Source organism: Felis catus, chromosome D4 (genome assembly GCF_018350175.1).
Source record: "Felis catus isolate Fca126 chromosome D4, F.catus_Fca126_mat1.0, whole genome shotgun sequence".
NCBI lineage: Eukaryota > Metazoa > Chordata > Mammalia > Carnivora > Felidae > Felis > Felis catus.
The window spans coordinates 10,482,468-10,498,610 of NC_058380.1; the positions used below are offsets into that span (position 1 = coordinate 10,482,468).

At 46.2% G+C, this 16,143-nt stretch overlaps 1 protein-coding gene across 8 annotated transcripts in view; it reads right to left on the reverse strand.

Annotated features, from left to right (window-relative positions):
* The window catches only part of KANK1 (KN motif and ankyrin repeat domains 1), a 211,717-nt gene that overhangs the window by 54,724 nt on the left and 140,850 nt on the right, over window positions 1-16,143 (reverse strand). For all 8 annotated transcript variants that reach the window (XM_045043460.1, XM_045043461.1, XM_023243318.2 and 5 more), the window contains exon 3: window positions 14,374-14,493. In XM_045043460.1, the coding sequence (XP_044899395.1) occupies window positions 14,374-14,410 (37 nt within the window). In that variant the 5' untranslated portion in view covers window positions 14,411-14,493. The remainder of the gene's footprint in view (window positions 1-14,373; window positions 14,494-16,143) is intronic.

Below are 16,143 nucleotides of genomic sequence, written 5' to 3' on the forward strand. Positions count from 1 at the left end.
CAGGCTCTGAGCTGTCAGCACGGAGCCGGACGCGGGGCTCGAACCCACAAACTGTGAGATCATGACCTGAGCCGAAGTCAGACGCTCAACTGAGCCACCCAGGCGTCCCCTTCTTCCTTTTTTAAATTAACAAGAGTCCTTATTGGAGCAAACCATAAAACAGATTCGAAAAACAATGTTAATTGTGCTGCATATTAATTTAATCACTTTATGTTTCACTTAGCTCTGTTACTATTACGATGTTTCATTAAAAAAAAAAAGATACAGGAGTATATGGGGAGCTCAGTGCATTGAGCATCTGACTTCAGCTCAGGTCATGATCTCATAGATCATGGGTTCGAGCCCCATGTCGGGCCCTGTGCTGACAGCTCAGAGCCTGGAGCCTATTTAAGATTCTGTGTCTCTGGCTCTCTCTGCCCCTCCCCTGCTCACATTGTGTCTCTCTCTCAAAAATAAACACACACACACACACACACACACACACACACACACACACACAAAAGGTGAAGACAACAGCCTGGGATCCTTACCACCGTTCCTCATGAAGGTAAACTTAAGGTGCAGGAGTGCTACGTATAAGAATTCATCTTAAAAAGAGACAGACTGAAATCAGGATGCTGTGCTATCACTCTTGAGGAAGGCCGGGGTTATTTCTGCGATACTGTAGATGTGCCTCCCTCCCAATCCCTACAGAATTCAAACTCCTTACCATGCTTCTTCACCCTTCCTGGGCTCTCAGAACGGAGATGGACTGACACACAAGCTGATGTCTAGGCTGACTCCAGAGAGGGAGAGCCGTGGGAGGAGCTCCCTTCCACATCCCTGCCAGCTCCTTCTCCACCCACCTCTGCCACAGCCCTTGAAGGGGATTACAGGACAGGTCCAGCGAGGGCTTCTAGCTCTTTCTAGTCCTGTTAGGTGTGTGCAGCTTTGGGGATTGCAGGAGGGTTCCTCCTTTACATGCCTGGATTTGAAGGATGTGCTCTTTCTAAAACTTACGTGTTTTAGAATGGGGAGATTTTCCAAAGAGAGGAGGGTGTGCCCAGCAGAAGTGTGGCATTCTGGCCAGGAGAGTGATATTAGGACAAGGACACTGTGGGTGATGGGCCTATGCAAAAAGGCCCAAAACAAACAAACAAAAAAAACAAAAAAACCCCCCCAAAACAAAAAACCAATCTTCTGTCTTTGTTATACCTTATTCAACAAAGTGCATTTCCTCGAACACATGTAAGTCTTAACGCCAGAGTCAGAATGATTTTCTACACGACAGGCTTTCTTCACGGTCTGGGGTGCCCCATGATTATTACTTTTCTCAAACTTATACAAGAGACTGTCTCACGATATACTTTCACCTAGGTCTTGAAATCAGCTTTGAAAACAGCCCATGACAAAATGGATTGAGAGGCGTGAAAATAAATAAGATTAAGACTTTAAACTAGATTACCACAAAGACCATGACCACCTCAAACAAGAACAGTCTATTTAATATTCATTTATAATTAAAATTTATAGTTGATAATGATTATAATTTATTAATTATAATTTATTTAATAATTATTTACCATAATTAAAGAACCGTTTATTTCCTGCCACCTAAAAGGGGTCAGAGATCTGTAGACACCTCCCCAAGAGCACCGTGGGAAGAAGGCGGGCCGAATGACCAGCCATACTCCCAACCTGAGAAGCCACCAACTCGGTTTCCCAACCATGGTTCCAACCAGCCTGCCAAACCAGACTAGGTAACAAGCCCGGGGCAAAAGGAAGTGACCGGAGCTTAACATCCTCTCTCTGGCTGGGTCGCTGACCAGAAAGAGGCCATGGAAGCTAGAAAGAACTTTCCAATGGCCTTTGACAATAATCTTCCCTGGACGACCACATTATATCTGCTCACCTTGCCCCGGAACCCAAGGCACTTAACAGACAGTATCATTTCACACCGACCTTAGAGCACGTAATGGGGAGAAAGGAGATACGAGAACTTGCACTCAGTGGTGAGGTAAGAGGAGGAAGCCTGTAAGCGAGTGTATGCCACAGACTGAAAAATACCCAGGGGCCCAGGCTGGGAGAAAACCGTAAAAGGTGTAACGATGTAAGACGGGCAAACGGCAGGGCTCAGTTGAATCGCACAGAGACGCAAGCAGGCCCTGTGCCCGTGTCTTGCTCTGGATTCAAGGCCCAGTGTTATGCCAGCACAAAACAGGTGCGCTGCAAACAGGTGCTGCTTGAACGTGGAGCCTGAGCAACCACAATGGGCACACCTAGTTGCAGATGACGTGGCTCTTGCCTCTGGAGGCCTCCATCCTGACAGACGGGTGAGGCCCACAGCCCTAACTCTTAATGAAAAGACAGGGCTCTCCAGGAATAAAGAAGAGGAAGGGGTGAGGTCCTCCTGGGAGCAACTGAGAACACCTGTTAGAAGAAATAAGTGAGGAAGGTCTTGAGGGAGGAGGAGTAGGTACGGGAAAGAAAGCCAGAGCAAGAGGACAGTGCTTTGAGCAAGCCCCTAGGAAGCAAACAGAGCAGGTGGGCAAGAGAGCAGCAGCGGAGACGGTGCAGAAGCCCCGGCCTGTTCCACAACTCTGCCCAGAACTGGTCTCTGGCTGCCTGGGGCCCCGGAGGGCTGGGAAGGCGCCCCATGATTTTCCCAGGCATCAGGACCGAAGAAACAGAAACAGATCATGGTTTCTATCCAAGGAAGGCCAAAAACAAAAGCCCAGAGTTAAGAGGAGGGAAGAGAGATTAAAGTTCGTGAAAGCTAACATGTTTGGAGAGACAGAAAGAATAATAGAAGTATAGAAAATCCAATGATCCTTAATCTTGCCAGCCATCCTTAACAAAACAAAATCACAAAGAAGGGAGAGTAAGGCGAAGAAAGACCAACTTTCACAGGACCTCAGGGCTGGTCCAGGTCACTAAAAAAGGGAAACAGCCGTCCCTCTACCAAACGAATTTCTGTGTAGTCATTTAAAAGTGAGCTACTGGGGTGCCTGGGTGGCTCAGTCGGTTAAGCCTCTAACTGCGGCTCAGGTCATGATCTCGAGGCTCACAGGTTCACGCCCTGCATCAGGCTCTGGGCCGACAGCTCAGAGCCTGGAGCCTGCTTCGGATTCTGTGTCTCCCTCTCTCTCTGCCCCTACCTTGCTCATGCTCTCTTTCTCTCTCAAAAATAAACATTAAAAAAAATTTTTTTTAAGTAAAATAAATAAAAGTTCGTTCGACTGAATGAACGAACTCATTGAAGTATTTTTACTGAGTTTTCTATCATTCCTTCTGGTTGTTCCAAAACTGCACCCTGATTTATATTCACCACTGTCTGCGAAGTATTTTTTTCATATGAAAGTGGCCAGAGGACAGAAGAGCAAAGAATAATGCCCCAGAGGGGAAACCCCAGCTTTGAGGCCCCTTTACCTTTACGGAAGATTTCCTGTCTGGGGTTTCTTCATTGAAAATCAGTCGGCTGAGGGGCCGTAAGTTCGAGGCGCTAGTTTCTAGCGCCCCAACCACGTCCAAGCAGCCCTGTTCAGGGAACCCACAGCTGCTGCATGTGTGAGTGATGCATGAGACTGTAGAAAAAGGTGCCCAGGAACTGGTGGGATTCCTTCCCACACGGGGTGACAGGGAGCCAACCACAGAAGCTTAGGATGTGAGGTGACTGCTTCCCCTTCACACTGCCAAGCTGCTGTCCCTGGGACAGACTTGGAACCCGTGTAAAGCGTGGTGCTAATGGAAAAAGTTGGCGGTACAGGGCATCGGTGTTTTGCAATTTTTTTCCTGTAAGCTACATTGTTGGAATGGTTTGACATGCAAACCTCTCCCTCCACCCCTACCGGCCCACAGACTTCCAGGTCTCCACCCTGGTACGCGACAACAATCAGCACATCATGGGGCTGACTCACCACCTACAGGGGCGGGGTCCCGGCTGGGGTCCCCGCGGCATAAAGCCCGCAGGTACCGATGCCTCCTTGGCCAGCTCGTGGGAAGACAAATCAGTCTTTGTTCTCCCAGCTGGATGGGAACACGCCAGAATGTGCTGCCTCCAAAAACATCTCCGCGGCGTGTTCCTGAGATGTGTTAATACATCCCAGTCAATCAATTCGGAATGCTGGTGGAAAAGGAAATCAATCAGCCATACGGGGTGGGCGCACGGACGTAGCCGAGGAGGACACTGACAGCAGAGGAAGAAGGAACATTTTCGGCTTTAATCAGAAGAAAGTGAGAGGTGACGCATGTAACTAAGGGTGTAAAGATATTATGCAGCTGGGCTAATCAATGGTTAGAAATATCATCTCTCTCTCTTATATTTCGAGTCCGGGAACATCCTTTTCCTCTTCTTCCGGGAGACCTGGTGTGCCTGCCGAACAGCAACACTTAAAACGCCTTCACTTTGTGGGCAGTTAATCTGAGAGAAAAAAGGCGCTCAGAAGTGGGCAGGGATGGGAAAATCTGACGGCACAAGCTGAACCAATGTTTTCACAAAATGGTTTGCAAAGCTGATGGGATTTATTGACTGAACCAAATATTGTGAGACTAAATTCAGAAAAATCACACGATGACCTCTTGATTCTACCTAAAAGAGAGCATGTCCAAGATACAGAAGATCCCTCTGGGGAGGCAACTTGTTCACTTAGATAAGATCATGAAAAAAGACCTAAAATACACACTGCACTTGTGACTCTTCATAGAAAATTGCTTCCATAAACATCACGCTAAGTAGCACCTCCTTTATTTTTTTCATGTTTGTTCATATTGGGGGAGAGGGGCAGGGAGAGAGAGGGAGAGAGAGAGAATCCCAAGTCCCTACCCCAAACTGGGTCTCGAACTCACAAACCGTGAGATTATGATCTGAGCTGAAATCAACAGCCAGACACTTAACCCACTGAGCCACCCAGGTGCCCCTAAGCACCGCCTCTGTTAAATAAGGGCTCACGGGGGCACCTGGGTAGCTCAGGCGGTTAAGTGTCTGACTTCGGCTCAGGGCATGATCTCAGGGTTCGTGGGTTCGAGCCCCACCTCGGGCTCTGTGCTGACAGCTCAGAGCCTGGAGCCTCCTTCAGATCCTTTGTTCCCCTCTCTCTCGGCCCCTCCCCCACTCACGCTCTCTCTCCCTCCCTCTGTCTCAAAAATAAATACACGTTAAAAAAATTAAAAATAAATGAATAAATAAGAACTCACAAGGTGAAACTTTACCATGCCTACAACCTCCAACCCAGCTGGGAGAAAAGTTATGGGTCCCTCAAACCTGGCCTGTCACAAACAAGACAGAGTAGGTGCACACAGATTCAACTTCTGGGATAAGAATGCTTCCTATCAATCCCATAATCTGTCCATTGACCCAGTTTTCATTCATGGTCATAATCTGCTTTTCTTATCCGTTGGTCAGAAAGGCCTTCTGAATATTACAGAATGTTATTTAACCTCATTCCAAGAGCTGCTAAGATTAGGAATCTGGTCAGTATTAAAAAAAGAACCCTCACGAGAGCGGAATACTTATTTTTAAGTAGTGAGATCACTTGTGCCCTTAGAACTACCAGCTGAGATCGTGAGGAGACACACATGGGCTGCATGTTTAAACACTTCTTGTTGCCAGGATTTGCGGCGAACTGCAACCCAAACCAGAACCAGGCTTAGCCTCTGAAACTGCACACTGGGGCACCGTGGTGGCTCAGTCGGTTAAGCGTCCAACTTCAGTTCGGTGGTGATCTCGCGGTTTTTGAGTTCGAGCCCCGCGTTGTGCTGTGTGCAGACAGAGTTTCAGATTCTGTATCTCCCTTTCTCTCTGCTCCTCCCCTACTTGTGCTCTCTCTCTCTCTCTCTCTCTCAAAAATAAACATTTATATATATAACATGAGCATGCTTTTCCTAAAGCATATGGAAATGAGTAAATCAGCTGCAGCTCATTCCAAAAATATCCGGCAGAGAAGCCAAGAGAGGAAAAACAGAATCAACCAACATTTTTTCCAAGTGAGAATTTCTACAAGGGTTTGAATGAATCCTATCAAATCTGATTTCCCGGTTGGGTCTCCTAGGAGGTTTTGATGAGAAAAGTCTACTCAATGCAATTTTTAGGTATGTTGCCAGGAAACAGCAAGAATTTATAACCTCTGTGAATTCGAGAACTATGCTGATATTCTTTGTGCCAGAGCAAATCAAACAGCCCTGTACAGAGAAGGACCCCAAAGCAGCAACTGCGAGCTCAAGTCGCTCATTTTCCAAGCCCACACAAACCCTTCTCGGGAGCTGCACAAAGGAGATGAACTGGAATTATCTGGGGCACAGAAGGCAAACCTGTGGAAAAGAGGCTAATGAGCTAGACTTTGGATGGGGTGGGCTAGCCCACCCAAGCTCTTCAAGAAAGAGGGAAGTGCAGAATCAGAAATAAACGCCAATACTCACGATGGGAAGTCTGGGGGGTAAGCAAGGCACAGAATATTCAAATCCTGTAGGAAAGGCTGTTTTAATCCTTTGCCTCACTCTGCAGCTTTAGAAAGAGAGCAGGAGCTCAAGTTTTTAATGTAGCGCATCTCCCTGCTGGGCTTTTATTTTGTGTGTGTGTGTGTGTGTGTGTGTGTGTGTGTGTGTGTGTGTGTGTTTCCTTTCTTCTTGGCACCCAGAGAGCATCTGGGCAGAAATCTCCAAATGGAGGGTGTATTTGTGCCTCATGCCGGGAAGAGCTGGGATCTACCCTTCCCACATCCACGTGGGCTGTCTCTCGCTGCAAGATAAGGCACCTTTCCTTGGCTTAACCAGAGTTTAATCGCCTGTCTGAAACCTGAATGATGCTTAACCCATTCTGACTCACTCGAGGTCTGGAACCACAACGCCCATAAGGTGAAGCTGGCTGTGGGTTAAAACAGAAGCCTGACGAGGTGAAACAAGCTAGCCCTGAGGAGGGAGGGACCCTTCAGAAGCTCTCTGGGGGCCGGATGAATTCTGCGGTTCTGATTTAACCAGACAGGTGGAACTCTGAAAGACAAGGCCTCCTATTTGTAGTGGTCTCAGCATTTTATTTGTTTATCATGTTTATTTAATTATTCTGAGAGAGAGACAGCGCAGGAGCAGGGGAGGGGCGGAGAGAGAGGGAGACAGACAATCCCAAGCAGGCTCCGTGCCGCCACGCACAGCCCGATGCAGGGCTCGAACTCACCAACCGTGAGATCTTGACCTGAGCCGAAACCAAAGGTCAGACCCTTAACCAACTGAGCCACCCAGGTGCCCCTCGGCATTTTAAAAATTAGGAAGTTCAAGGGTAACTACTACTTTATTAAAAAAAAAATCTTCTGAAACACCATCCCTATGTAGGAAAATACATTATTTCATTTATAAACTCCAGGGTGAAATTAGCCTTTCATAAGCTAAAAACTAAGTTTCATTTAAAGTTGAAATGTATACCAGTCAGAGTGGCCAAAATGAACAAATCAGGAGACTATAGATGCTGGAGAGGATGTGGAGAAACGGGAACCCTCTTGCACTGTTGGTGGGACTGCAAATTGGTGCAGCCGCTCTGGAAAGCAGTGTGGAGGTTCCTCAGAAAATTAAAAATAGACCTACCCTATGACCCAGCAATAGCACTGCTAGGAATTTATCCAAGGGATACAGGAGTACTGATGCATAGGGCCACTTGTACCCCAATGTTCATAGCAGCACTCTCAACAATAGCCAAATTATGGAAAGAGCCTAAATGTCCATCAACTGATGAATGGATAAAGAAATTGTGGTTTATATACACAATGGAATATTACGTGGCAATGAGAAAAAATGAAATATGGCCTTTTGTAGCAACGTGGATGGAACTGGAGAGTGTGATGCTAAGTGAAATAAGCCATACAGAGAAAGACAGATACCATATGGTTTCACTCTTATGTGGATCCTGAGAATCTTAACAGGAACCCATGGGGGAGGGGAAGGAAAAAAAAAAACAGGTTAGAGTGGGAGAGAGCCAAAGCATAAGAGACTCTTAAAAACTGAGAACAAACTGAGGGTTGATGGGGGGTGGGAGGGAGGAGAGGGTGGGTGATGATGGGTATTGAGGAGGGCACCTTTTGGGATGAGCACTGGGTGTTGTATGGAAACCAATTTGTCAATAAATTTCATATAAAAAAAAATAAAGTTGAAATGTATAATTAAGATCCAATTATTAAATACACCAGAGGAATGGTGCTGCGTGCTATACTAAATACGAATATGCCTGTTAATTTGGCTCTTAATTCACACTAAGAAAAAATACCTTTTCACCATAACCTCTATCAGGGAGGGCAGTTTACTGGTGACTGGCCTACTTTTGGGTTTCACGTAGTTTTCTCAACTATATACCTTCCCCTTGATCTGTTTAATCAGAACATCACAGACTCGACGCTTCTGACTTTTTAATGCCAACAGAATGCGGGGAACAAGGAAAACCGCTCTCTGTGTTCCGCTTCTGGCTTAGCCATTAACTAACGGTGTGAGTTGGGCAACTTGTGTTCTGTGGTCTGAAAGTGGGGACCAGTGGAATCAAAAAGATCCCCGTTGGCCCTCACCTATGCTTTTATGTCAGACAACTTTGTTTCTTCCCTTTGTGCTTCTGATAGACCACTCACAGGAGACCCCAAAGGACTGATCAGAACGCGCATTTAATCCTCGTGCCGACTTTTCCAGGATACCCTGAAAGGTCATGGAGGGCAGCCCCAGCCTCTCATCAGCTTCCGTTCTGCCTTCGGAGAACAGGACTAAGACCCAACACCACAGGCACACACAACGGGTCTCGCGCTTGACCATCAGCAGGCAATTTCGCTATCGGGTTCACCGCAGTGGGCTCAGAGTTCTGTTTGAGAAATGCTGCTGCCCAGGAAAAATATTTACACAATCCAGTGGGCTGCACGGCACGGCAGTGTTCGACCTGCTCAGCCAGGAGCCTGTCTTATCAGCGGCCTTTGTACCTCATTTAAGATCCACATGGTGACAAAACCTGGAGCCAGGTAACTGACCAGAAGATCAAGGTCTTATGAAATTGATTGTATGAATTTAAAATGACCACCAAATTTTTAACGCAGTTCGGTAAGTATTGTAAATAAGCAAATATATAGCTATCTGGAAAAAATAAAAAACTAACAAAGGCAAATATTAGCAAAAATAAGGCTGGGTGATGGGAGGCATAAAATGCTACTCTCTAATACTCATCTGTTGCTTTCATTTATTTAACTTTCATTAACAGTAATATAAGTCTAGCCTTAAAATCACCATATCTATGCACCCTAATGTTTAGAGCAGCACTATCAACAATAGCCAAATTATGGAAAGAGCCCAAATGTCCATCAAGTGATGAATGGATAAAGAAGATGTGGTTTATATATACAATGGAATACTACTCGGCGATGAAAAACAATCTTGCCATTTGCAACAACGCAGATGGCACTGGAGGGTATTATGGTAAGTGAAGTAAGTCAGTCAGAAAAAGACAGGTATCGTCTGTTTTCACTCATATGTGCAATTTGAGAAACTGTTTAACAGATGACCATAGGGGAGGGGAAGGGAAGGAAAAAAATGAGATAAAAACAGAGAAGGAGGCAAACCATAAGAGACTCTTAAATACAGAGAATAAACTGAGGGTTGATGGGATGGGGGGTAGGGGAGAGTGGCTGATGGGCATTGAGGCCGGCACTTGTTGGGATGAGCACCGGATGTTGTATGTGAGTGATGAATCATGGGAATCCACTCCTGAAGCCAAGACTACCCTGTATGTTAGCTGATGTGATAAATAACACACACACACACACACACACACACACACACACACACACACACACACAGAACAGGAGAATACCTCTGATTATAGGAAAAAAAAAAAAAGGGAAAAAAAAATCACCGCATCTGATGGGACCTTGTACAGCAGCACCTGAACAGGTGCCTTTCGGACCAGGAACTCACAAGAGAGTCAGCAGATCAAGAAGGGCAGTGATTTCCCCTGACATCCAACCAGCATTTTATACTGTAAAAAAGTGTTTTTATGGCTATTATTTTATCTCTCCTTCACAACACACCTGTGAAGAAGGCAGGGCAGGTATTCTTATCTTCATCTGACAAATAAGCCACCTGTCATTTAGCTTCTGAAGAGATGCTAAGCTCTAATTAAAGTTTTACAACAGCAATTAGTGTTTACAGAGGTAAACAGTGCGTCCAGTTTACAACATGATTTCAGAAACCTGAGAAAGAGCAGACTGTCCCCATCCCCAAAGTGCAGAGACACAGCCAACCTCCTAACCAACAACCCTCACTTCCTTCGTAGCTGGCCCCAAGAAAAGGGGACAGTCACGAGCAATTTATAAAGCTTGTACCTTGTCACGCTGACAGGTGGCATTAGGCTGTTCTCTGGAATACCATAATAAAGGGGTTTTCATTAATGAAATCACAACTGGACCAGTCAACAGAAGTAGGACAGAGATCGTGTGGAAAAGAGGTCACACAGAAACAAATGACTGATACGGACAGGGTGGCCTGGAGGAAGATGAATCTGGAAGGGGTACCCAGGCGAGACTGTCCTGTGTAGCAAGTAAGAACAGAGGACACCCGGCTAAATTTGAATTTCAGATGCACAGTGCATACTTTTTTTTAGTGTGAGTCAGTCCTCTACTTTATCCAGAGGCTCTGTCCACAGGAACCCTCAGCTTCCACTAGACGAAAGGTCTTCGAAAGCAGGAGGTGCGTCGACCGAAGGCCTGTTTTGTTCCCTGCTGCATCCGAGTCCCCAGAACAGAGCCTGGCCCGCTGGACGCCCTCCATAATCTTTGCCATGAACTTGTTTATTTCTGAAGCCAGGTGCTATGTATGCAGGTGCCTGTCATATCACCTTTATACATTTTGTAAGCCTGGAATTTATTATAAATTTACAAATTATAGCATCAACTAACTGCTCTTGTTTTAAAATCAATACCTTTTGGGGTGCTGGGCGGCTTAGTTGGTTAAGGGCCTCTTGATGTCGGCTCAGGTGGTGATCTCATAGTGCGTGAGTTCGAGCCCCGTGTCGGGGTCCGTGCTGACAGCTCAGAGCCTGCTTGGGATTCTGTCTCTTCCTCTCTCTGCCCTCCCTGCTCACACCCTCTCTCCCATTCTCTCTCCTCCCCTCTCTCTCAATATAAATAAACTTAAGAAACAAAATAAAATCAGCTTTTATTCTAGCTAACTGAAGGACTCAGTGGGGAAGTCCAAGTGTAAAAGGACTCTGAATAGTCCCTTACTCAGTTTCAAGTCTCAAACAAGGACACGATATGTGATGTCAGACCTCAGATGTGCTGGCAGGCCAAGGGCACTGCTTGGCCAAGTGGTGTTTTTCTTAGCTGGCTTCTTCTGCTTCTGCTTTGTTCCTAAGACCATGAAAAGCATTTCTCGTGCCAATGCTCTGACTCCAACCTCATATGGGACTTTTCCTCAGGTTTTATGGAAGCCCAAAGCCTTGATTTTTCAGGGGAAGGGGTGGGCCAGACTCCTTTGGGGGCCATAAAGCCCTCTTTAACCCATCTTAATCTGCAGTCTGTAAATGTTTTTATGTTAATTACATTTCAAAACAGTATATTTATAAACAGCATATACTTCTGCATGTTTGAGTTTGGCTTTTTTCTTTTTTTTGAACAATGAGCAGGCATTTCTTTTGCAATACAGAGCAGGAAAACAAAAGGTAAAAATAGTGATTTTTATAAGCATTATCTCAACTGTGTGAAATATTTAAAATTTAAAGACCATACCAAAGGGGCGCCTGGGTGGCTCAGTTAAGCGTCCGACTTCGGCTCAGGTCCTGATCTTGAGGTTCCTGAGTTCGAGCCCCACGTCAGGCTCTGTGCCGACAGCTCGGAGCCTGGAGCCTGCTTCGGATTCTGTGTCTCCCTCTCTGTCTGCCCCTCCCCTGCTTGAGCTCTCTCTCTCTCTCTCTCTCTCTCTCTCTCTCTCTCTCTCTCTCTCTCTCTCTCTCAAAATCACAAATAACATTAAAAAGAATTTTTTAAGAAGTTTAAAAAATAAAAATAAAGACTATACAGAAAAGGAGCACAACATGTATTTCTGGGTGGGGGCATTACCAGTAATTCTTGCTCTATTTTTTAAGAAAACGTTAAACTTTTAATCTTAGAATTTTCTAAAATGGGCCTCATATATATGTATATATGCATGCATATACGTGTGTGTGTGTGTGTGTGTGTGTGTGTGTGTGTGTGTGTGTATAACTATAGTAATTATGTATGGCTGAAACTCTAATCAGATTGCTTACAGAGGTCATGGCGACTAGAAAAAACAAAACTGTCCCTTGCCTGGTGCAGACACCTGTCTGCAGTAACTAATCATACCCTGATACCCCAGAAGTCACAAATCATAGAGCTTCCCTTTGTTTCTGGACTCAGTGCCCAGACCTGCTAGGCAGGGGGAAAGGTTACAGCTGGGTCATCAGACTTTAAGAACCAAAGGAAAGGAGACACTCCAGAAGAGTCAGGCTGGAGAAGGAACTGAGGGCAAATGGGGTAGGTATCTAAACCCTTGAAGACAGGAATGTGCTAGACACACCAGTGGGTCAAGGTCTAGAGGCACCACTAACTCCAGCCCCCCTTCCTCTGAACATGTGGGAAGTGGGGGCAGGAGAGGGAAGGGAGGAGCATCACAGGAGATGGAAACTCACTCACAACACTCAAGACATTTCATGTTTCAATCTCCTCCCTCAGCAAGTATTTGACTCGACACGAGGAATGATCCTGACTTTTCTTACTTAGGTTAAGGGACTGAGGTTCTCTGCCATCACACAGGGCTGATAGCGATGGTGAAGGGGACAGTGTCATCTCACAGGATTACGTACGAACTAGGGATGGGAGTAGAGACAGAGCAGCTTTGGCATCATGGTACACTGTGGGTGTTCATTTAAAGGCTAGATTTGTGTCGTTTGTATTTTATTTTTAAGCTTATTTATTTTGAGAGAGCAAGCAGGGGAGGGGCAGAGAGAGAGGGAGAGAGAGAGAATCACAAGCAGGCCTCGCAGTGGCGGCACGGAGCCCGACGCGGGACTTGAACTCATCAACCGTGAGATCACGACCTGAGCCGAAGTTAAGAGTCAGACGCTTAACTGACTGAGCCACCCGGGCGCCCCCAGTTTTCCTTGCCGACAGCAGTCCTGAGCAGAATCTCTACAAGTCCCTGGCAGCTGGCAAGTAGAAGGGACCAACAGAAAAATAAACAGAGAAAGATTGGTAGTCCCAGAATAAACAGAGTTTGGCTGGGTTTGGCCTGGGGCAAGAAAGCTAACAAGTTCCTGTCAGAGGGGATGCTTGCAGCCAGGACTGCTAGAAGGAAAAGTCACACGGGTGGGCTGGGGACACCCCCCGCAGAGGGCTCCTCCTGCCGCAGTCCTTACCAGAGCTTGCCGGCTTACCTGGCACTTGTAAGTCCGCTTCTGGTGCTCGCGTGGGTCTCAACCCTGCAGGCAGACACGTTTACTGATACCGCACACACGGAACAGTCCTGCCCCCTATTTCACGGTTAGTGCTGGAGCTGGGACTCCAATTCAGGTGTCCTGATTCCAACTCCACATTCCTTCCATGACCCAGTGTTCAGAGCAGCAGAGCCCCGACCCCGTTTCAGACACTGCGCGACAGTTCCTGCATACATACACGGTCACCGTTCTCGCACATTCTGCTCTTTGGCTGATCGCTCAAGAGAGGGACGGACGCTCGGCGTACCGTTGGGGGCAGGTGGTCGTCTCTCAGGAGGACTTCCTCTGCATTTGTCCTATAAATTTCTCCCACATCTTATGTAGGCAATACCGGACGAGCTATGCAACCTGTGTAGGTCTCTAACGTAACTAGAGTAACAGCGAGAACACAAATCTTTATGATTCGTGATATGGCTTGTTGATTATTCCTCTCTGGGAAAGTTGCTCTAGCAAGCAAGCTCTTCCCTAGCCACTCTGTCCCTTTGTGCAGCAACACGAAACAAACCCTGCTTGGGACCAGACACTAGGAACTGGTTTTAGGCATCCAAACCTATCTCCTCTCGCATCGCTCAATCCCTCATAAAGAAGGGCAAGAGGAATGCCCATTATCCTTGGATCAGCACTCGGGATTTTACATTGATCTTTCAACACTTCAACAGTATTGACCCGGGTAATAATTTATCTAACTGATTTCTGCACATAAAGACTCTAAAGATAAAAGCAAATTCTCTAAGAGATTTTGGAAAAACAAAAACAAAAACACAACAACAAAAAACCAACCTAGCTTCGATGGATAGAAAATTGCTTTCAAAGTCCAGTTACCTAGGCAACCTGCTATTATCTACCCATTACTGAAAAAGACATAAGAAATCAGTTTGAGCAAAGGCATACACACACACACACACATTCTCTCTCTCTTTCCAGAGTTGAGTTACCTGAGGCACAGCCGTTAACCTTTGTGGCGTGAGCCATGCTGGCTGGAGTCCAATGACAGATCCAGAAAGGAGTGAGGAATCATGCAAATTTTATGCATCAAGTTCCCAAACGCGATCAACCTGAAACAATGAAGACAGCCTCATCAAAATGGATCATTTAAAAATATGTACAACACTAAATCTTAGACGTCTGTTTACAAAGATGGCTGCTAACGGAGAGAGCAAATCGGGAGTCGGGGAGAGATGGCCTGTGGATGGGGGTGATGATGGACTGGCCCCGCCACTCGGTGCTGAGATTCATGTACCCGCAGATGTGCCTGTGGACGGGCACCCAGAGCAGGGCTCTAGACACGATACTCTTATCAGAGATGGAAATGGTTCTCCAGAAACGTGGCATTTTTAGGAAGGTGGCCTTCAAATACCAAGGGCCTCCTCAGGGGCATCATTCCCTAGCCTACCGCAAATCCACTACAAACCATTTTTGGTACTTTACAAAAAAATTTATTTATTTTTGAGAGAGAGACAGAGAGAGAGTGAGTGCACAAGCAGGGAAGGGGCAGAGAATCCAAAGGAGGCTCCAGGCTCTGAGCTATCAGTATAGAGCTTGATGCGGGGCTTGAACATGCAAACCTAGAGATCATGACGTGAGCTGACGTCCGATGCTTAACCGACTGAGCCACCCAGATGCCCTGACCATTTGTGGTTCTTAAACGTAACGTCTTTTCCAGATGCTGGCTCAACACCTTCAAGGTAGTTGCTGTTGTAGACAGCCTTCACATTTTTAAAGGATTGATTCACGGGAACCCTTCTGAGGTATCTCAAAGTCTTTTGCCTACTCGGTCTTTTAAAACATAAATCTGAGCCAGTCAGCTCCCCTCTTAAAAAAGTCTTCAATATCTCCCACTGTCCTGTCAGATAACCTTCAAATGACAGCATGGCACATGGTTCGGAAACATTAGGGGTCACGATGGGCACCATATTTCTTACTTTATATTGATCCTCTATTTAAAAGTTAACTGAGGGGCGCCTGGGTGGCGCAGTCGGTTAAGCGTCCGACTTCTGCCGGGTCACAGTCTCGCGGTCCGTGAGTTCGAGCCCCGCGTCGGGCTCTGGGCTGATGGCTCAGAGCCTGGAGCCTGTTTCCGATTCTGTGTCTCCCTCTCTCTCTGCCCCTCCCCCGTTCATGCTCTGTCTCTCTCTGTCCCAAAAATAAATAAACGTTGAAAAAAAAAATTAAAAAAAAAAAAAGTTAACTGAGATTACTACTATAAGACATAGTAGAAACACAAAATTTAAAACAAAAAAGAAACAAGAATAGTAACAGGAAGGGAACATTGCTCTAACCTCTGCTTTTTCAAAACACCTTTTGAAAAATGCTGGTAAGGAAAGCGAACAATGGTATAGAGTTAAATAGTCCATTTCCACTGTGCCCAGATCCTAACTCTAGACCCACAAAACCCGAAGAAACCGATCTAACAAATTCCAAGTTGGGAATTCAAGTGTCGGTTCAGAAACCCGCAGTGACCTCCCCAAAAGAACAAAATGCTGGGGCGTCTGGGTGGCTCAGGGGGTTAAGCGTCCGACGTCGGCTCAGGTCACGATCTCACGGTTTGTGGGTCCGAGCCCCGCGTCGGGCTCTGTGCTGACAGCTCGGAGTCTGCTTTGGTTTCTGTCTCCTGCTCTCTCTGTCCCTCCCCACGTGTGCTCTGTTTCTCTGTCTCTCAAAAATAAATAAATGTAAAAATAAAATAAAATAAAATAAAAAGAACA